Source organism: Rana temporaria, chromosome 8, assembly GCF_905171775.1.
Source record: "Rana temporaria chromosome 8, aRanTem1.1, whole genome shotgun sequence".
Lineage (NCBI taxonomy): Eukaryota > Metazoa > Chordata > Amphibia > Anura > Ranidae > Rana > Rana temporaria.
In genome coordinates this window covers 82,931,545-82,955,205 of record NC_053496.1, presented here as the reverse complement: position 1 = coordinate 82,955,205, position 23,661 = coordinate 82,931,545, and the positions used below count along the sequence as shown (strand labels likewise).

Here is a 23,661-nt window from a genome sequence, read left to right as displayed (position 1 = left end):
GGTGCTGAAAGAGTGAAGGGGTGCTGACAGAGAGGGGGTGCTGACAAAGAGGGGGGTTGCTTACACTTACAGAGGGGGGCTCACAGAGAGGGGGTGGGCTGACAGAAGGGGGGTTGCTTACAGAGAGGGACAGGCTTACAGAAAGGCTGGTGGAAGGGGAGATGACAGAGAGAGAGACCTCAATCCGGAGAAGACACACAGCGCGTGCCATGCAGAGAGGGGGGGGTGCTGACAAAGGGGGTGCTGACAAAGGGGGTGCTGACAGAGGCGGGGGTGCTGACAGAGAGGCGGGGGTGCTGACAGAGCAGGTGCTGACAGAAAGGGGGGGTTCTGACAGAGAGGGGATGTGCTGACAGAGGGGGTGCTGACAGAGAGGGGGGGGTGTTGACAAAGGGGGTGCTGACAGAGCGGCGGTGGTGCAGACAGAGAGGGTGCTGACAGAGAGGGGGGGTGCTGACAGAGAGGCGGGGGTGCTGACAGAAGGAGGGCTGACACAGAGGGGGGGCACTGAAAGAGTGGGGGGGCACTGAAAGATTAAGGGGGTGCTGAAAGAGTGAGGGGGTGCTGACAGAGGCGGGGGTGCTGACAGAAGAAGGGCTGACACAGAGGGGGGGTGCTGACACAGAGGGGGGGTGCTGACACAGAGGGGGGTGCTGAAAGAGAGGGGGGTGCTGAAAGAGTGAAGGGGTGCTGACAGAGAGGGGGGTTCTGACAGAGAGGGAAGTTGCTTACACTTACAGAGGGGGGCTCACAGAGAGGGGGTGGGCTGACAGAAGGGGGGTTGCTTACAGAGAGGGACAGGCTTACAGAAAGGCTGGTGGAAGGGGAGATGACAGAGAGAGAGACCTCAATCCGGAGAAGACACACAGCGTGTGCCATGCAGGGGGGCGGGACTCTTGGCAGCCATGATCACCCACAGTCCAGCCCCGCCTCCACATGTGACCAGTCACCAGCTCCACCGGCCCAATCACAGACCTTTATAGCCACCGCCCGCACATGACCCATGCAGCCAATCTTACACGTCACAGTCCCAGCATGCTCCAGGTGGTGACGACATAATTACCCCGCCCCCTTATGTCGTGACCATCCGAAGCATGCTGGGACTGTGATGTCATAAGAGGCCAATATAAATCGTTGTCACCACACACCACAGCGAGTGTAACACTGATGGTGGCGAACACGGGAATCGGGATCCTCCGCTCTAGATATTGCGGCTGGGTTCACTGATCACAGGACGGCTAAACAGTTATGTGCCAAATGGCAACCCTAAGAACACTGCTAATTTGCACCCCCCTCGGCCAGCGCCCCTGACTGGAATCTTGATGTGTCTCTTGGATACCTCCTTGGTGGGTCACTGTTGTATTCCAAACCCTCTCCAATCCATACAGCAATCGATCAAAAGGCTGGAATATAAATGGTAAAAATTCGGTCTGTTTTTACACCTCACCAGTGATGGTGTACAGTACCTGTCCGTGAGAATGTGTTTCCAGCACGACCGCATTGCGCTGGTTCTCGACGACAGGGTGCCGACATCTCGCACTCGCTGCAATAGGAAAAGCACATTCCAGCGAGCGCGAGATAGAAGCGGTGGGAATCCGACAATTCTAGGCGCTGTGTTTGGTATGAATCATGAGGGGGAACTCCACGCCGGGTGTGTGGTGACAACGATTTATATTGGCCTCTTATGACGTCACAGTCCCAGCATGCTTCGGATGGTCACGACATAAGGGGGGCGGGGTAATTATGTCGTCACCACCTGGAGCATGCTGGGACTGTGACGTCATAAGAGGCCAATATAAATCGTTGTGCACCACACACCCGGCATTACAGCGGGAGGGAGTGTTGAGTCAACATCGGAAGAATAGAAGAGGGAAGAAGGCGACGATGAAGACCGGGCTGGCCGCCGCTAGTAAAAGAGCTTCAAAGAAGATAGCGGCGGCGCAGGCCGACACCGGAGAGCGGTAGAAGAACTGGGTAGCGCGGAGACGACACCGGAGAGCAGAAGAAGAGAGCGGAGAAGACGAAAGACGACCCTCAATTGTTATGTGTTATCTTTACTCTGTATTTGTTTTGTTTTTCCTATCCTTTTTTTGTAAAGAAACCCAAAGGTTAAGGCCCCTTTCACACATAAGGATCCGGTGAGGATCCCTACCTTTCTCATCCGCTTGCTCAGCGGGGATCGCTCCGTTGATCCCTGCTGAGCTGGCAGATGACAGGGCGGTCGCTACACACTGTGCAGGGACCACCCTGTCAGATCTCCGCTCTCCTCTATGGGGGGATCGGATGAACACGAACCGTCTGTCCATGTTCACCCGATCCGCAGACAGATGGAAAAATAGGATTTTCCTCCGTCTGCAGAATCGGACCATAGCGGGGACCGATAAGATCGGGTATCAGCGGATGTTCATCCGCTGACACCCGCTATCCCATAGGCATACATGTATGTCCGCATTTCATCCGAAAAACGATGGGTGAAATACGGACTAAGGGCTCTTTCACACGGGGCGGATCAGTAATGATCTGCCCCGTGAACCTCCGCTTGCTCAGCGGGGATCGCTCTGTTGATCTCCGCTGAGCCGGCGGATGACAGGGCGGTCCCTGCACACTGTGCAGGGACCGCCCTGTCTTTTTTCCGCTCTCCCCTATGGGGGGATTAGATGAACACGGACCGTCTTTCCGTGTTCACCCAATCTGATCCGCAGACGGATGGAAAAGTAGGTTTTTCCTCCGTCACACTTTGGCGGATCGGAGCGGGTCGGATGTCAGCGGGCATGTCACTACTGACATCCGTGGCTCCATAGAAGAGCATGGAGCACCCGTTCAGCGCCCGTGTGAAAGAGCCCATACTGTCCGCACGTGTGAAAGGTGCCGGCCTAACGCTGCGCTAGAAAAACTAATAATAAGTAAATAAATAAAAGCTGCCAGCACCAAAAGTCTTAATACAAAATAACTCAAATGCAATGTGGTTAAATATAGATGCAGTGCTAATACATTTGAAAAACCTCTAATGATAAAAGATGTAACCAAATAATTTGAAAGTAGTGGTGAAATGACTCTCAAACTCTCAACCGACTAAAAATTACCATCGTAAGGTAGGTCTCACAAAGCACAGGGAAGTCGGTCTCCCAAAAACCTATACAGATGTCTGCAGTTGAAGCTATACTCGTGGCACTAGTTCAGTGGTTTCTTGGCTTTCCTTGGGTATCTTCTGCAGCCTGTTTTGTTTGCATGACGACCCCCGTCTTGTCCTCTTTAAACTAGTGGCTGTGTTGATGTTTGAGGATTTATTGCAGGCTCCTGCAAGGGCTCCTCTCTCTCTTTCCTAGCCTTTATTGCATGTTGGTTACTATTGGTGATGTTAGTTGCCACGATCTGGACATGTGAATATGGTGTCCGGAGGAAGACCGGGTCGGGTGCCAGGTCTATTTGCCTCCCTGTGGTGGGCATGTGCTCTTCGAGAGGTGGGACTTGGGTGCATTATCTGCCCCTTGTTCCCGACTCCCCTCTTGTCTTAGAGTGGCCGAGCTTTGGAATCTCTGATCCCTGCTATGCCCTTTTTGGCAGTACACGTGCAGACTCAGTGAAGTCAGGTGCCGACATGGTATATATTTGTGTGTCTTACTCTATAACCCGCAATCCTACCAAACTGGCCAGGACAATGTACACAGGCTTTCCAGCTGGAGTTAGGGAGAGCTGCCTGCTAGCAGTTCTAAGGGGGATTCCCCCTCCTTCTTCCTGTTTTCACTGACTGAGTTAATGTAATATGAGCTGACACACACAGAGCTCTGCATTCATAGCCTCTCTTGTGCCCCTATTGGCCGGAAGAGGAAAACCAATAAAAGGCACAGTTACAACAACCAACGGAGGAGATTGTACTGAACTGCAGGGAGAGCTGCAATGGATTCTGGGACATGCAGTTCCCACACAAAATGGCCCCATAGACTGGTATACAGGAAGAAATTCAAATCCCAAGAGGCTTTGCTGACAGGAGAGTAAAATACTCCATTTTGTGTCCTGAGGTAAAATTCAGTCAGCCTTGAGGGAGGGAAGAGACCAGACCCGAGGGAGAGATGCTGGTTCTCAGATGATCTCTCAGCGCAATTCAGGCCTCCACTGCCAGTTGGGATGTCCAGCCTGAGAGAGGGGGGATCTCAGGTGTATATCGAGGCACAGCTTCACCAACGATGAACCGTTCCAGTGTGAGGGGACAGGTCGGGTCACCGGGAAAGCCTGCCTGCTCCAGGACGTTCGCTTGGGCCCCGTTCGCAGGAATTGGTGAGAGGGAATTTCTACCCATCTGCAGAGAACAGAGACATTGCACTACAGAAAGAGTTATTTGAACACTGTATACAAACATCATTGCCGGTAGTCATCTTGCTGACACTTGTAGTACTACAGGAATAAAGGATAAGGTTATTCATTCCTGGGACATTGTATACAGACATCATTGTCCTCTCACCTTGTTGAACAAAATCCTGTCTGTTTCACTTGATAATCTGGACCAGTTATGATGTTTGGCCCTACTACTTAAAGTACACCAACGAAAGTGGCTAGCTGAAGACACCAAATGTTATCTTTGCTTCAAAAAAAAAAAAAGACTGAAGCTGTTAGGGCCATAAGGATCCATACACATATTCATGGCTCTGCATATGCATTTGGTGTGTGGGACAGTCTATCTATAAAGTTAAAGGGGTTGTAAAGGAATTTTTTTTCCCTAAATAGCTTCCTTTACCTTAGTGCAGTCCTCCTTCACTTACCTCATCCTTCCATTTTGCTTTAAAATGTCCTTATTTCTTCTGAGAAATGCTCACTTCCTGTTCTTCTGTCTGTAACTCACCACCGTAATGCAAGGCTTTCTTCCTGGTGTGGAGAAAGCCTCTTGAGGGGGAGGGGGCGGGCAGACAAGTCAGGACACTCTCTACTTTGCAGATAGAGAAAGCAGCTGTGTGTTAGTGGGCGTCCTGACACTTCTGCTCGCCCCCTCCCCCCTCAAGTGGCTTTCTCCACACCAGTAAGAAAGCCTCGCAATACAGTGGTGAGTTACAGACAGAGGAACAGGAAGTGACAATTTTTCAGAAGAAATATGGACATTTAAAAGCAAAATTGAAGGATGAGGTAAGTGAAGGAGGACTGCACTAAGGTAAAGGAAGCTATTTAGGGAAAAAATTTTTTTTCCTTTACAACTCCTTTAACCACTTCCCGCCCGGTCAATGGGAAATTTACGTCCGGGAAGTGGTTACACAATCCTGACTGGACGTCTATGGACGTCCTGCAGGATTTCATGCCGCGCGCGCCCGTGAGGCGTGCAGCGCGGCGATCGGTGATGCGGGGTGTCAGTCTGACACCCTGCATCTCCGATCTCGGTGATCGGCTGTGTCCAATCACGGCTGATCACGATGTAAACAGGAAGAGCCGTTGATGGCTCTTCCTCACTCACGTCTGACAGATGCGAGTAGAAGAGAGACGATCGGCGGCTCTCCTGACAGGGGGGGGTTCGCGCTGATTGTTTATCAGCGCAGCCCCCCCTCGGATCGCCACACTGGACCAAGAGGGAAGCCCCCACTGGACCACCAGGGAAGGGCAAAAAAAAGGGGGGCAATAAAAAAAAAAGGCTGTAAAAAAAAAAAGGCAGTAAAAAAAAAGATGCCAATCAGTGCCCACATATGGGCACTGACTGGCAACATGGATGCATCAGTGCCACCCCACAGTGTCCATCAGTGCCACCCCAGAGTGTCCATCAGTGCCACCCCAGAGTGCCCATCCATGCCCAGTGCCCACCTATCAGTGCCCATCTGTGCCACCCATAAGTACCCATCAGTGCCACCCATAAGTGCTGCCCATGAGTGCCCAACTGTGCTGCCTATGAGTGCCCAGTGCCGCCTATGAGTGCCCATCAGTGCCGCCCATGAGTGCCCATCAGTGCCGCCCATGAGTGCCCATCAGTGCTGCATACCAGCGCCGCCAATCAGTGCCCATCAGTGCCACCTCATCGGTGCCCATCAGTACTACCTCATTGGTGCCCATCAGTGCCGCCATATCAGTGCCCGTAATTGAAAGAGAAAACGTACTTATTTACAAAAAAATTAACAGGGAAAAAAAAACATAATTTTTTTCAAAATTTTCAGTCTTTTTTTTAGTTGTTGCGCAAAAAAAAAAATCGCAGAGGTGATCAAATACCACCAAAACAAAGCCTAATTTGTGGGGAAAAAAGGATGCCAATTTTTTTTGGGTACAGTGTAGCATGACCGCGCAATTGCCATTCAAAATGCGACAGTGCTGAAAGCTGAAAATGGGCTTGGGCGGGAAGGTGCGTAAGTGCCTGGTATGGAAGTGGTTAAACCATTTGTTGACTTGAATTTGGTGTCAGGGGACAGTAGAGAGAGGCCTGAAACAAAGGGAGTCATTCTTCTGCTCTCCTCCTGTCTGGACTCATAGAGCCAATTTGAGTAAAGGTAACCAATCTAATATTGTGCTTTATTATGGGAATTTCCCCCAATGGGGTTTTTAGGCAGCTCAATTGATGGGTTAGGAGACAATTAGCTGGATTCAGGTAGCCGTGCCTAACGTTAGGCAGGCGTAGTGTATCTCATATACGCTACGCCGCCGTAAGTTAGAGAGGCAAGTGCTGTATTCTCAAAGCACTTGCGTCCTAAGTTACGGCGGCGTAGCGTAAATGTCCCGGCGTAAGCGCGCCTAATTCAAATTCTGAAGAGGTTGGCGTGTTTTATGTAAATAAAGCATGCCCCCACGTAAATGACGTTTTGAACGAACGGTGCATGCGCCGTCCGTGGACGTATCCCAGTGCGCATGCTCCAAATTACGCCTCAAAGACTCATTGGTTTCGACGTGAACATAAATTACGCCCAGCCCCATAATTAACATTGGCTGCGCCATCTTTTTGGTGGAATATCTTTACGCCTTAAAACGCCTTACGTAAACGGCGTATCTTTACTGCGACAGGCAAGCGTACGTTCGTGAATAGGCGTATCTCGCTGATTTACGCATTCTAGGCGTAAATCAGCGTACACGCCCCTAGCAGCCGGCGTAAATACAAAGCTAAGATACGACGGCGCCGGCGGTCGTATCTTAGCTACATTTAGGTGTATCTCAATTTGAGAATACACTTAAATATAATCTGTTAAATCTCTGTTAAATCTCTCCAGTTGATTATTTTAAATATGTATTGTTACTGTTTGTTACTCTTTTCCACAGAAAGATTGCAGTAAAAACAAAGTTTTATCATAACCTGTGTGTTTCTCACTGTTCATTGCACTTACGCTATTGCTAGGTGTGCCAGAGGGGCTTGCGGCTGTTATTGGGGTTGAGAGGCAGAGTAATGAACTGAACTAACTTAAGCAGCTCCTGCGGGGGTATCGCTATATATATACCTGTATATAAAAGTCACCTGAAGAAGTCACGAGGTACGTGACGTAACGCCGTAGGGAGGAAGCGAGGCCACCGCATACCGGAAGTGACCGGAGGAGACAGTAAGACGGCGCTCAGTATGCCGCGATTTGTTACCTCTGCTTGTTTTTCAAGTCCACCTGTAGCAGTATTAAATAAAGCATTGTCCATTTTACCTAATACACTATTGGAGGCTCCTTTTCTCCTTTTCCCCCCATGTGTGAGTGCTCCCTGGTGGAGCATTTGGAGTGGAGGTAAGAGTTCTGAGAGACTGATTGTAGACACATTCTCTGGCACATTGCACTTGTTGCGGTTCAACAAAAAACGGCCTATATTCGGCCCATGTGTACATTAGCCTGGCAGACAGAAGATGTCCGAAAGTTCTGATTTCTGTCAAACGGGCATTCTGTAAAAACAGCATCCAATTGGCATCCGATCAGCGCTGGCAACCAATGGCTACCAGCACTGACCTGTTTCTAGTGGGAGGGCAGCCCCCCTGTCAAAACACAATGGCTCAGCAGGGAGATCGATGTACTAACAAGTGAGCTTCTGTACAGCAAGCTTCTGATTTTGTTTTTTTCCGTTCAGACTGCTGGGTTGAAAAATACATCTATCAGTGGAATATGTAGAACAACAGAGAAGATATTTAAGATGCCATTGTAATTCAACTGCAGAAGTTTTATTTTATTCAAATGATTTGTTGATTGCAGTGTTTATTATGTACATTATCAGCCTTTTTTGATTAAGTAAATGTTAAAATGTTACAACACAGTGGAAACCAGAATAACACATAACAGTCAAAAAAAGTGTACCATTATTGCTCTAATGAGATTTTGGTTGTATGATGGTTATTAGTATGTTGCTATTGTGTCCCTCCTCACAGCCATCTTTAAAATGACCTGTGTCTGTGACCAGGCAGTGGGTAAATGTTGGCAAAGCGAGTAAGCCAAGGGGCCCTTGGCAGAGATGCTGTGGCTGGTTTGCTAAAGGAGTAGAGCATGTCAACTTTACAAAGTGAATTTTCCCTTTTCAAGATTTATGCAATTGGGCTTTGTCAAAATCAGTGGCCTGGATTCAAGAAGTAATTGCGCCTGTGTAACCATAGGTTACACAGCGCAATTGCTTACTTGCCCCGGCGTAACGAATGCTCCTGATTCAGGAACCTCGTTACGCCGACTGCAGCCTAAGATTTGCGCGGCATAAGGCTCTTATGCCCGCATATCTTAGGCTGCATTCTTGCGATGGCCGCTAGGTGGCGTTCCCGTTGTGCTCAGCGTATAGTATGCAAATTGCATACTAACACCGATTCACAACGTTGCGCGAGCCCTGCGTACGCAATTTACGTCGTTTCCGTACGGCGGTTTTTGCGTAAGGCTGCCCCTGCTATTAGCAGGGGCAGCCAATGTTGCCAATTTGAAATTTACGTAGTTTGCGTAAGTGAATCGTGAATGGCGCTGGACGCCATTCACGTTCACTTTGAAGCAAATGACGTCCTTGCGACGTCATTTGCTGCAATGCACGTCGGGAAAGTTTCCCGATGGAGCATGCGCTCTACGATCGGCGTGGGAACGCGCCTAATTTAAATGATTCCCGCCCCCTACGGGATCATTTAAATTGCGCGCGCTTACGCCGGGCATTTTGCCGGCGCGCAATTTACGGAGCTTGTGCTCCGTGAATCGAGGGCAGCGCAAAAAAATTGCGGGGGCGCAGGGCAAAAATGTTGCCCTGCGCCTCCGTAAAAAAAAACGCAATTGTTACTGAATCCGGCCCAATATAAATTATAGTAACAAGTGGCGGCCCCTAATGCACAGGCACAGGCGCTGCCCACCCCCTATCCATGCATCCGTCCCCCTAATCCACATGCGGAGTGCCAGACGCATGGATTACAATCAGGTTTTTTAAGCATGTGCCAGAGGGTGCTGTGCAGATGACCCAACCGACAGCTGCCACTGGTAGTAACCATAGCCAGAATTACATTTCAGTATTCTTGGGGGAAAATATACCTATTCCAAATATGCATTGATTTTATTGTTGATTTTACGTCTGGTTTGGCTATGATGGATAATTTTATAATATTGTAATAAAGATAATTTTATTGTATTTACAGTTTATGTGCCTAAACAAGTCCATCATTTTTCACAAACCATAATTTGCTCTGATCCTTGAAAAGTGGCACTTGTTATATTTTTCTTGTATCCATAGTAACACCTATGGCTACAATGTATTCCCTATATGGGTTCAGCAAGTTCTTGGAGTTCTTTTATGGCAATTTCCCGATACCATGTTTGATTTTGGATCTTTATCACTTCCTTAAAATGCCTTACTGCTTCAGACTTTCTAGAATGTTTTAAATATTTTGCCCAGTAGAAATGGAGCTCTTGTTTCTGTTCAGGCCACATATCATTCATGGTCAGAGTTTTGTCAAATTCTTCTTTTGCCTTTTGGTGTTTATCAGCTTTCATGTATACACTAGCCAATAAAATGTGAGCTGGCACAGATGACCTGTTTAGTTCGACAGCCTTTTCCGAGTAAAATATTGCATTTGCAATGGCTTCAGCGTTTTGCTGCTCTTGAGGGGGCTTTCTTATAAATTTTTTATAACACTTGCCAAGTTGAAAGTAAACATTGCTGGAGGTAGGCGTTAAACTGAGAACTTTCTTCAGTATTGCAATAGCTTCCTTTATCTGTCCTTTTCTTCTGTAATATGTTGCCACATATCGAAGAACATAAGGAGATTCTGGTTGTTCTTGTAGAGCTTGTTCTATTAAAATATCTCCTTGATCATAGTTATTCATCTCTAGATATTTCAAGGCAAAGAGAACCTTCACCACTGTATCTCTGGGATTTAATCTAACAGCTCGTTCCAAGAGTGGAAAAGATTTGCCCCCTGTGTTGCTGCTTAACCTGAAACCTTCAATTCTATACACAGCCATTGCATGGCCTGAATTCAATTCCGGATCTTCTGGGTCAAGTTCTAGAGCTTTTTCAAAGCACTCAGCAGCCAATTGATAGTATTTTCCTGCAAAGGATAAGTAAGTCCAGCCTTGTTCACCATATATATCTAACAGAAGAGCGTTTTTCTCTGGAGGAGACTCATATTGCTTTAAAATGGTCTCCACCTTTTCAACAAAGGTTAAACTGTTGTTAAACTGGTTCTGGTGGTAGAAAACCCAAGCAAAGTTACCATACATGACAGTTTTCTTATCATCTGCGTCTTCTGCTATACTGGATTCTTGGATCTGTGTCTCAGCTTTTTGGAGCTGGATCATGGTTTCCTCATGGTCTCCTTTGAGATGCTTTAGGTAAGCCAGGAGGTTATACATCCTGTGTTTGAGTGCATTTGGTAAATACACAAGCTGGTCATTTACCCTTTCTTCCACATTATCAATGTCTACATCTTCTCCATGCAGGTCCCAAGTAAAATGGCATTGAAGTTTCAGTAGACGATCCATCAAGGAATTCTTTAAGATGTCACTGAAAAGTTAGAAACAAAGAAAAGCATGCATTAAAAAGGGTAATGTCAGTAACTGAAGACATGTTCCAGGATTATAAATGAGGGTCGTCACATCACTAGCTAAGTTGCCATATATTCTAATTGGCACTATATTTTAATCAGTCCACAAACGCCTGCTCATAACATAATGTATGCAGGTATTAAAACGGAAATCAAAAAAATATTAGATTAATAATCATTCCACCTAGCAATGCATACTGTACATAAATCCACAGAATGTCTGCATCCAGTTTATTATTTCAAAAAAGACAAACTAAAACTCAAAAAATAGTCGAAAAAAGAAAGAAAGGATTTTGTGGCGATTTAAAGTGACTCTTAACCACTTCCATACAGGGCACGTAAACACCTTCCTGCCCAAGCCAATTTTCAGCTTTCAGCACTGTCGCACTTTGAATGGCAATTGCGCGGTCATGCTACACTGTACCCAAACAAAATTGGTGTCCTTTTTTCCCCACAAATAGAGCTTTCTTTTGGTGGTATTTGATCACCTCTGCGATTTTTTTTTTTTGCGCAACAACTAAAAAAAGACTGAAAATTTTGAAAAAAAATATGTTTTTTTTTTTTCTGTTAAATTTTTTGTAAATAAGTAAGTTTTCTCTTTCAATTACGGGCACTGATATGGCGGCACTGATGGGCACCGATGAGATGGCACTGATGGACATCAATGAGGTAGTACTGACGGGCACAGATGAGGTGGCACTGATTGGCGGCGCTTGTATGCGGCACTGATGGGCACACATAGGCGGCACTGATGGGCACACATAGGCGGCACTGATGGGCACACATAGGCGGCACTGATGGGCACACATAGGCGGCACTGATGGGCACACATAGGCGGCACTGATGGGCACACACAGGCGGCACTGGGCACTCATAGGCGGCACAGATGGGCACTCATGGGCGGCACTTATGGGTGGCACTGATGGCTACTTATGGGTGGCACAGATGGGCACTGATAGGTGGGCACTGGGCATGGATGGGCACTGTGGGGTGGCACTGATGGACACTGTAGGGTGGCACTGATGGACACTGGGGCGGCACTGATTAACCTATTATGCCAGTCAATGCCCATTTGTGGGCACTGATTGGCATCATTTTTTTTTTTTTACAGCCTTTTTTTTTTTTTTTTTTAGCCTTTTTTTTTTGTGGATCTGCCCTTCCCTGGTGATCCAGGGTGGGCTTCCCTGGTGGTCCATGTGGCGATCCGAGGGGGGGCTGCGCTGATAAACAATCAGCGCGAACCCCCCCTGTCAGGAGAGCAGCCGTTCGGCTCTCCTCTACTCTGTCAGACGTGAGTGAGGAAGAGCCGTCAACGGCTCTTCCTGTTTACATCGTGATCAGCCGTGATTCGACACGGCTGATCACGTGGTAAAGAGTCTCCGTGAGAGACTCTTTACCGAGATCGGTGTTGCGGGGTGTCAGACTGACACCCCGCAACAACGATCGCCGCGATGCGCGCCCCCGGGGGCGCGCAGCGGCTTAGAATCCTGAGGACGTCATATGACGTCCGGTCAGGATTCTACAACCACTTTGCCGCCGTCAATCTGTCATTGGCGGGCGGCAAGTGGTTAAAGTTGAGTTCCACCCAAAAGTGGAACTTCTGCTCATTTGCCTCATTTGTCACCTTTTGGGCTGGGGGAAGGGGGAGAGCGGATACCTGTCCCCACTTCCGGGAGTATGGGCCATGGTGAATTACGCCAGAAGGCCTTTAATTTTTGCAGCGATGGGCGGACCTCCGCTTTAAAGCTTGGTTCACACTGCAGCGATGTGGGAACCCTGTGGATCCAGTACGGGTTTGCATGTCTCCCGCAGGCAGTTCGTACTGCCCTATGTGAACCGCTTGAAGTGTCAATACAGAGTTAATGACACCCCCTCATTAGTTTGCATATCGCAGTGCGAACTGTCAATTTAGACAGGAATTGGATTGCATGGGTGTGAACACCCATGCGATCGGATTCTGGTGCGGACAAAACAAAGGGTCCTGAACGAGTTTGGTCCGAATGCAATGCAAATTCAGCCATACAATCTGTATGCGCCGGAGACCGTGGAGGTTTAGGAGATATTTTGAGCACCTACAGGTAAGCCTTAATCTAGACTTACCTGTAGGTAAAAGTGGTTGTAAAGGGTTTACAACCACTTTAATGGTGGCGCGTGGTGGTTATCCATTCAGCATTAAAGAATCACTTTGGCACCGTTATTAGCAGAGGAGGGGTCTCTGTGGATGGAGGATCTGCACATATATATTTTCTTTAGTTAGATTATCTTTTTTTTAAATAATACACTGGATGCGGACATTCTATAGATTTATGCATGATAGGCGGACCCTGAAGGATCTGGTATGGATTTTGAGGGGGACCCCTATGCCATTTAAAAAAAAAATTGGTGCAGGATTCCCCTTAATATCCATACCAGACCTGAAGGGCCCGGTATGGAATTTGGGGGGACCCCCACACATTTTTTTTTAAATTTTGGTTCAGGGTTCCCCTTAATATTCATACCAGACCCAAAGGGCCTGGTAATGGACTGGGGGAGAATCCATGCCGTTTTTTTCAATGACTTTTATCTGTATTGCCGGGACCTGACAATTCATTATAGCCGCAAGTAGTTTTTTTTTTTTTGCATTGATACATGTCCCCTGGGGCAGGACCCAGGTCCCCAAACAATATGACAATAACTTGCATATTAACCTTTAAAATTAGCACTTTTGATTTCTCCCATAGACTTTTAAAGGGTGTTCCGTGGCTTTCGAATTTGCCGCGAACACCCCAAATTGTTCGCTATTTGGCGAACAGGCAAACACCCGATGTTTGAGTCGAACTTATGTTCGACTCGAACATCGGGCTCATCCCTAATAATAAATATCCCATATTTAAAAAAACAAAAACTATTTTTTTCCTCAGTTTAGGCCAATATGTATGCTTCTACATACTTTTGTCAAATAAATCGCAATACGCGTATATTTATTGGATTGCGCAAAAGTTATAGCATCTAAAAAATATGGGATAGATTTTTGGCATCTTTATTATAATTTTTTACTAGTAATGGTGGTGATCAGCGATTTTTATCGGGCTGCAATATTGCGGTGGACAGATTGGACACTTTTGACACATTTTTGGGACCAGTGACAATTATACAGCGATCAGTGCTATAAAAATGCACTGTTTACCGTATAAATGTCGCTGGCAGGGAAGGGGTTAACACTAGGGGAGATCAAGGGTTTTTACTGTGTTCCCTAGGTGTGTTCTAATCGTTGGTGGGGGGGGCTGTGTTGGGCTGGGACTGACTAGAAGGAGAGAGAGATCGGTGTTCATACGTAGTATGAACCCACGATCAGTCTCCTCTCCTCTGAGAGAACCAGGATCTGTGTGTTTACCGGGCACTCGCACCGGCTCTGGCGGTGCGCATGCCCCCTAGTGGCCAAAATGCAAAGTGACGTAAGGTAACAACGTTTTGCCCAGGGGAGCCAACCTGCCACAGTACAACTGCAGTGGCTGGTCCAGAAGCTGTTAATACCGCTTTAAAGAGTAGCTTTACGTTTATTGAGAAAAAAACATTCCCCTCTGAGTGATCTATGTACATGTGCAAGGATTTTAACAACCTTTGTTGCAGATTCCCACCTTTTGTTATTCCAAAGAGATAGCTGTTTGTTTTTCTGTGTCCATGTGGCATGCACAGTTTTGTCTTGCTGTTAACTATCTTTTTTTGAGGATTTGATATAAAGTTTTGTAGCACTACTCCCATAGGAGCCGCAGGGATATTGTCCAGGTCTCCCTACAATCTTTGCCCCACAGCCCGGCACACTGGCCATTCACACTTTTCTTCAATTACCAGTAGGGATGAGCTTCGTATTCGAGTCAAACTCATGTTCGACTTGAATATCGTATGTTCGATCGTTCGTCGAATTATGAACGTTTTGGGCCGTTCGCGCCAAATTCGAGTGGCGTGTCACGGCCCATAATTCACTGCAGCATTGCATTGCTGGCTGATGATTGGCCAAGCATGCACTATGACCCGCATGCTTGGCCAATCACAGCTTGCAAAAAACGGAGAGCCATAATTGGCCAAAGCCAGGGTGGCTTTGGCCAATTATGGCTCAGGGGGGTTTAGTACACGCCCCACACTATAAAAGGCCGCCTGCAGGTCGGCCTTGTGTAGTGTGTTGCGATAGTTAAGAGAGAGAAGACAGAGGGAGAGAGAGAGAGAGAGTGTCATTTTTTGTAGGTAGATAAAGCAGGCAGGCAGGCAGGCAGGCTAGTCAGTTAAAGTTACAGTGTGTAGAGGATATACATGCATCCCAGGTGTTGTATATATATTTATACACTGTATAGTTTAGCTAGATCCGCTCTTCTTAATTTACTGACAGGCAGACAGGTGATTGTGCTAGCTGCAGTATTCTCACGTGGTGTACTGCCTGTGTCCTCTGCAGTGTGCACCTAAAGCTACGTGGTGTGTACTGCCTGTGTCCTCTACAGTGTGCACCTAAAGCTACGTGGTGTGTACTGCACGTGTCCTCTGCAATGTGCACCTAAAGCTATGTGGTGTGTGTACTGCCCATTTCCTCTGCAGTGTGCACCTGAAGCCACGTGGTGTGTGTACTGCCCGTGTCCTCTGCAGTGTGCACCTAAAGCTACGTGGTGTGTGTACTGTCTGTGTCCTCTGCAGTGTGCACCTAAAGCTACGTGGTGTGTGTACTGTCTGTGTCTGTGCTATTTTTCTTAATGATTTTCATCCATATTGCAGGGACCAGACATTACATTAAAGCCGCAAGCAGTTTTAAATTACTTGTTTCTTATAGTAATCTCATTTTGTGCAGGGACATTTCTAAACACGTGCCACTACTATAGACACCCAGCAGGTACGATATTTAAAGGAATTTTAATTTTTTTTTTTCATTTCAAACTTTTTTTTCCATTGATACATGTTCCCTGGGGCAAGACCCGGTTCTCAAACACGTTTTAAGACAATAACTTGCATATTAGGCTTTAAAATTAGCACTTTTGAATTCGAACGTTCGAGTCCCATAGACGTCAATGGGGTTCTAAATGTTCGAAGGTTCTGGTGAGAACTGAAAGGGGGGGGATGTTCTGCTCATCCCTAATTATCAGTCTAGGGGTGCTGTTTTCTAGTCAGAAACGTGGTTGTCACGTTAAAGTGATTGTAAAGCTTTAAAGGGGTTGTAAAGGAAAACATTTTTTTTCATAATAAGCATCCTTTACCTGCAGACATTCCTCTTTTCACTCCCTCATTGTTCATTTTTGCTCAGAAGTTGCTCTATTTCTTCTCTGTTCACTTCCTGCTTGTCTGATTGTAACTCACCACCGTGAAGGGAGGCTTTACTGCGGTGTTCAGTGATGTGCTTGCCCCCTCCTGGGAACTACACCTGTGCGGCAGGACACTCCCTACGTGTCAGGCCCCGTACACACGACAGAGGAACTCGACGTGCTTGGCACGTCGAGTTCCTCGTCGAGTTTTGGGATGAAGCCGCCGAGGAGCTCGGCGGGCCGGCTTCTCCCATAGAAGAACGAGGACAACGAGAAAATAGAGAACATGTTCTCTATTTTCTCGTCGAGTTCCTCGGCGGCTCCATCGAGCCAAAAGTGTACACACGACAGAGATTCTCGGCAGAATCCGGGTTTTGACCGAGTTTCTCGGCGAATTCTGCCGAGAAACTCTGTCGTGTGTACGAGGCCTCAGAGACTTCAAGAAGGTGTGAATTACTGGGCGTGCCGCAATGCATACTGGGAAATGTAGTTCTTACATGAATGAGAGCCGCAAACCAGGAAGTGAATGAGAGAACAGAAACTAGAATGCCGGAGGTGATATAGATGAAGGATTTTAATAGGTATTTACTAGTTTTTTTAACAGAATCATTACTCTATTCTGTCTGTCTACCTTGCAGACATTAATTTTAGCACCAAAATTGTTTTCCTTTACAACTCCTTTAAAGTGATTGTAAAGGCACAATGTTTTTTTATAACTTTGGGTGCCCCCATAGCAAGCTGCTTGTTGTGGGGGCACCTCACAACAGGGAGGAGCCAGGAGAAGAGGAGGAACCGGGCCACTCTATGCAAAACCATTGCACAGAGCAGGTAAATATAACATGTCTATTATTTTAATAAAAAAATTAAAGGAGTTGTAAAGGAAAACATTTTTGGGGCTAAAATTAATGTCTGCAAGGTAGACAGACAGAATAGTGTAATGATTCTGTTAAAAAAAAGAGTAAATACCTATTAAATTCCTTCATCTATATCACCTCCGGCGTTCTAGTTTCTGTTCTCTCATTCACTTCCTGGTTTGCGGCACTTGTTCATGTAAGAACTACATTTACCAGTATGCATTGCGGCATGCCCAGTAATTCACACCTCCTTGAAGTCTCTAACACGTAGAGAGCGTCCTGCCGCACAGATATAGTTCCCAGGAGGTGGTGAGCACGTCACTGAACACCGCAGTAAAGCCTCCCTTCACGGTGGTGAGTTACAATCAGACAAGCAGGAAGTGAACAGAACAGAACAGAGAAGAAATAATAGAGCAACTTCTGAGCAAAAACGAACAATGAGGAAGTGAAAAGAGTAATGTCTGCAGGTAAAGGATGCTTATCATGAAATTTCTTTCCTTTATAGCCCTTTTAAGTTGTCCTGCATCTTCCTCACTTCATCTCCATTACATAGGGGGTTTGGGGAACACTGTATGTACTTTACAAATATTGCTTAGAAGGAAGCTACAATAGTTTTATATTCCAGTCTATCTCACAAGATGTGACAAAGGCAAGGCATTTTTGGCAAGATCAACCAGTATTTTTTTTGCTTGCTGAAAACATTTGTAGTTTAAAAATGAATGCAGCCACCAAATCCGAGGACTGACAAGTCGCAGTATGTTACATTTTTGTTCTTTGGTTTAGAAATTGATATTCTGGTAAAATCTTAGGGCCAGATTCACAGAGCAGATACGACGTCGTATCTCCTGATACGCCGTCGTATCTGTTGTTCTATCTATGCGACTGATTCATAGAATCAGTTACGCATAGATAGCCATAAGATCCGACAGGTGTAATTGTTTTACACTGTCGGAGGTTAAGATGCAATACCGCCGCCGCCGCTGGGGGGAGTTTGCGTCGTAAACCAGCGTCGGGTATGAAAATTAGGAATTACGGCGATTCCCGACGGTTTTTCGCGTTCGCTACGTCGCCGCTAGTCTAGTTTCCCGTCGCAAAGTTAGTCGTTTTTTTTGGTGCCTTAACTTTACACAGCAATCGTATTGCTGTATAAAGTATGGCCGTCGTTCCCGCGTCGAAATTTAAAAAATAACGTCGTTTGCGTAAGCCGTCCGGGAATACGGAATTACGCTATGCGCGCCGCCGTTCGAAAAAATTACGTCACTTCGCGCGAAGCACGGCGGGAGTTCGGAAACGGAGCATGCGCGGTAGGTCCAGCGCGGGAGCGCGCCTAATTTAAATGGCACACGCCCGCCGGCGTAGGTTTTCATCGCAAGTGCTTGGTGAATCAGGCACTTGCGATGAAAAATTGCGGCGGTGTAACGTATCTACGATACGTTACGCCGCCGCTCATCTACGTGAATCTGGCCCTAAAATCCCTATAAAAATTACATTGGTATGGGATGTCAGTTTATAACATAGGGATTGACAATATTTTTGATCTCTGACAACTTTTTTTTATCTCAAGCATAAGTAAATTTACTTTAAACTCTATTATAAGATTATAAGTATACTACCGTACCTCCCAACTTTCTGAGATGGAAAAGAGGGACACCTATTAGCAACAAAAAAAATGTAGACTAAGGACACACCCCTGTCATACCCCCATTACATGGAGAATTAATATACAAATTATAGGATAAACCCACAAGTACACTATAATTCCCTTAGACTAATGCAGCAATTTAGTAATTTGGCGAATGGAAATTGCATCCTGGTGCTAAGGCTACACTGCAGCAGGCGTCTGGATTGTGTCTCCCCAAGTGGCCAACCCCCCCCCCCCACACACTCACGCGGTTGCGTGGACTAAGAGGCTGAGTTAGCCAGCAATTGAGGCCATGACTATTCTGCCTGCTTGAGCGGTATACAATGCTAATTTCTGAGAACCCGTGTCCTCCTCTGGTGGGCTGTGATGAGTGTGGCGCACCTGCCATTCTGATTGAGGGCTTGCCTTGGTTGTTCTCTCTGCCTGCCCACCTCCGACGTCTCCTTCCCAGTTTGACAGCTGGGTGCTGGGGTTGCGGTTGCGGGCTTGATCTGGCCCCCTTTCCTTACCGTGGGTGTGTGGACCAGGAGTGTGACAGGGGACATGTACCCTTAGTGCCCTGATTATCAGTGCTGCCCATCAGTGCCGCCTCATCAGTGCCCATCAGTGCAGCCTATCAGTGCCCATTAGTCCTGCCTATCAGTACCTCCTATCAGCGCAGCTTCATCAGCCTCCTCATCAGTACCGCCTATCAGTGCATATCAGTGCCGCCTGATATGCACTAATAGGCACTGATAAGGTGGCACTAATAGGCACTGATAAGCACTGATAGGTGGCACTGATGGGTGGCTCTAATGGGCACTGATGGTTGGCACTGATGGGCGGCACTGATGGGCGGCACTAAAGGGCACTGATAGGTGGCACTGAAGGGCACTGATAGGTGGCACTGCAGGGCACTGATAGGTGCCACTTATAAGCGGCACTGATGGGCACTGGTAGGTGACACTGATAGGCAGCACTGATCAGAGGCACTGATGGGCATTGATTGGCAGCACTGATGGGTATTGATGGGTGTCACTGGTAGGCACTGGAAGGTGGTACAGGGCGCTGGTAGATGGTAGTGGTGGGTACTGATAGATGGCACTGGTACTGATAGGTGGCACAGATTACTGATCTTCTGTTTACATCACATGATCGGCTGTTTTTAGCTGACAGCTGATCACGTGGTAAAGGGCCGGGTTCGGCCCCTTACTCCGATCAGTGATCACAGAGCGTGCCGTGCGCGACCCGCAATTAAGGTCCACGCTGTAGCCGTCTTTCGAGTATAGCGCGGGCTGGAAGTAGTTAAAATGGAATGGTATACCAATTGCTATTTTGGTCTCCCTATAAGGTACTTTATTTTCATCCGATCAACCTCTATTGTATACCTCTGGCATAAAAGGGCATCTGATCCCTTGATCCCAAGCATACAATACATTTTCACAACAAGGAGGTCAAAATCTGGGTGCACATTTTTTTTATAAACAGGTGTGTTTTTCATTAATGCATTTATTTTAAGTACAGAAAAAACAATCCATTTCCTAATAATTCAGAATAAAAAATGGGGACATTATGCAGTGGTAATATAAAAGTAGTATGCAAACCTGAAAACATCTATAAATTATATAGCAAATGTAAGGTCACAATACAAAACCAATGGAAAAAGAAAACACAAAATATGCTGATTTTACATCTATAAAGAGTAGAGCACGCAAAAAATAAAAATATCCCTTAGCAAACAATGTGAATATGTACACATAGATGGCTAGAAGATACCTTTACAGCTATAGGTGTCTGGTCACTGCTATCACTTTGGATGACAAGGTTACTTACCTCATTCTGCGTTGTTTGTCTTTCAGTGTACTGTGTTTGCTGTTGTTGGGAGCTTCCTGATGTACCTTCTAAATGAGATCCTCTATATATCATAGGCATGCAGAGGGGGTGTGCCTGGCAACACCCTAATCACCCAGTGCAGAGAAGATTCTGGAAAACTGAAACTTGGTGGTGGCAAAGCAATTACCTGGTCAAACAATAACCAGAGCAGCCCATGCAGCTCTGGTTATTGATCCTGAGGGTGGTTATAAATCCTGAGGGTGGAAGGGGGGATCATTAGAGGGGCTGCTGAGAAAATGTATCATAGAAAAACTGGGTACATGTGCAAATAACGCACAACCATCACTATTATTAAGGATTGCATAGGTCACGGTTGACTCTCTACAGCTTGTGACATTTCAATTAAAAAGAACTGACGTCAGACGTGCCCAAGGAGACTTTGGAATTGGTGTCGCTGGTCACAGATTCCCTTTGCAGGCTGTGCAGTAAAGAAAATATGTTTAGCTATCTTAAAGGGGTTGTAAAGGAAATTTTTTTTTTCATAATAAGCATCCTTTACCTGCAGACATTCCTCTTTTCACTTCCTCATTGTTCGTTTTTGCTCAGAAGTTGCTCTATTTTGTTCTCTCTTCTGTTCACTTCCTGCTTGTCTGATTGTTACTCACGACCGTGAAGGGAGGCTTTACTGCGGTGGTCAGTGACGTGCTCACCACCTCCTGGGAACTATATCTTCAAGGAGGTGTGAATTACTGGGCGTGCCGCAATGCATACTGGGAAATGTAGTTCTTACATGAACGAGAGCCGCAAACCAGGAAGTAAATAAGAGAACAGAAACTAGAACGCCGGAGGTGATATAGATGAAGGAATTTAATAGGTATTTACTCGTTTTTTAACAGAATCATTACGCTATTCTGTCTGTCTACCTTGCAGACATTAATTTTAGGCAAACATTTTTTTTTCCTTTACAACTCCTTTAAGCTGGCCATAGACGGATTGTAATTTAGACAATTCAGCAGAGACAAAGAGGCATAAACAGACAAATAGTGAGGGTACATCTCTCTAATGGAACCATGGATAGAAGTAGAACCCAACAGAAGTTTCAATCTTTCACCACCTTATCCAAAACTAGAAAATGTTTTTAGCTTGACATAAACTCTAACAGGTCATTGATTCAAAAGGAAATGCTAAATATTACAGCAAAGAGAATGCCAAAAATGTGTAATTTCAATATTTGTAGAAAGAGAATTTTAGAGTGTTAATTAATGATTCGGAAATTACACATTTACACTGTTATACAAGCTGTACACTCACTACTTTACATTGTAGCAAAGTTTCATTTTGTCAGTGTTGTCACATGAAAAGATATAATAAATTATTTATGTGACAAACAATACCTATAATGACACCCCAGTGTATAATGTGTCAATATGTGTAAATAAAGCAGCGCATGTAAACAAATAAATAATTAATCACATAAACAATTTAACTGAATAAACAGATGAAGTGATTACCACCTTATATGTGAAAAAATATATATATATATATAACAGTGCAAATACGATCATAGAACTGCACAAAGACAATAAAAAAAGTCTATGGGTCCATGAATATGAAGAATCCAAATGAAACTGTGATTAGTGCGTAATATCACAAAACAAATCTTCTATTATTCTTCCACCACACCCAAGTGTTAAAAGTGAATCCACCACCCTTGTAGACTGCGCACTCACCGCAACACTTTGCCTCACACTCTCGTGTTTTGGCAAAAGCGTTTTAGGTAGGAGCCCAAGGATCAAACAGGTAGGTATCCGTTTCCAGGCAATGCAATCCAGGGCGGTTTTAACATAAATAAAGGAAAAGAAGTGCACAAAATAGTGTGATATTGTAAACCAACTTTAATAACACTTCTAAAGCAAATCTTCCAAAATATCACTCACAAACAAACTTGAAAATCAGGCAGTGAACAAATCCAAACAAAAGCCAAGGTGATGGACAGAAAACATTTCTCCAGATATGACAGTGGTCACGGCGGACCACAGAGCAGCCCAAAAACACGTACTCACAACCCTTTGGTGAATGGAGTCAGAAGTTTTACAGATCAGGTGCCTGTCCTGGCTAAAAACGTCCCATAAGTAAACCAATTCAGGGTAGACTTGTAGAAGTGACTTAATTGCCAATTTCCGACATGTTTCGTCGTATAGACTTAATCATGGAAGCGACTTCCATGATTAAGTCTATACGACGAAACATGTCAGAAATTGGCAATTAAGTCACTTCTACAAGTCTACCCTGAATTGGTTTACTTATGGGACGTTTTTAGCCAGGACAGGCACCTGATCTGTAAAACTTCTGACTCCATTCACCAAAGGGTTGTGAGTACGTGTTTTTGGGCTGCTCTGTGGTCCGCCGTGACCACTGTCATATCTGGAGAAATTTTTTCTGTCCATCACCTTGGCTTTTGTTTGGATTTGTTCACTGCCTGATTTTCAAGTTTGTTTGTGAGTGATATTTTGGAAGATTTGCTTTAGAAGTGTTATTAAAGTTGGTTTACAATATCACACTATTTTGTGCACTTATTTTCCTTTATTTATGTTAAAACCGCCCTGGATTGCATTGCCTGGAAACGGATACCTACCTGTTTGATCCTTGGGATCCTACCTAAAACGCTTTTGCCAAAACACGAGAGTGTGAGGCAAAGTGTTGCGGTGAGTGCACAGTCTACAAGGGTGGTGGATTCACTTTTAACACTTGGGTGTGGTGGAAGAATAATAGAAGATTTGTTTTGTGATATTACGCACTAATCACAGTTTCATTTGGATTCTTCATATTCATGGACCCATAGACTTTTTTTATTGTCTTTGTGCAGTTCTATGATCGTATTTGCACTGTTATATATATATATATATATATTTTTTCACATATAAGGTGGTAATCACTTCATCTGTTTATTCAGTTAAATTGTTTATGTGATTAATTATTTATTTGTTTACATGCGCTGCTTTATTTACACATATTGACACATTATACACTGGGGTGTCATTATAGGTATTGTTTGTCACATTTATATTTTTGCTAAGAGCAGCAGCTATAGCTCACCACTATATGTATTTCATTTATATATTTTGATTCTTTTGTTTATCTCCAGTCGAGCGCAGTGGGGGTGGTTCATAGAGG

At 45.6% G+C, this 23,661-nt stretch overlaps 1 protein-coding gene across 1 annotated transcript; it reads right to left on the bottom strand.

Annotated features, from left to right (window-relative positions):
- Window positions 1-9,324: 9,324 nt before the first annotated feature.
- LOC120910689 (interferon-induced protein with tetratricopeptide repeats 1-like) lies at window positions 9,325-20,605 on the bottom strand. Its single transcript, XM_040322441.1, has 2 exons — window positions 20,488-20,605; window positions 9,325-10,878 (listed from the first exon to the last, which is right to left on the bottom strand). The coding sequence occupies exons 1-2, from the start codon at window positions 20,490-20,492 to the stop codon at window positions 9,633-9,635; spliced, it is 1,251 nt and encodes a 416-aa protein (XP_040178375.1). The 5' UTR covers window positions 20,493-20,605; the 3' UTR covers window positions 9,325-9,632.
- Window positions 20,606-23,661: the final 3,056 nt, after the last annotated feature.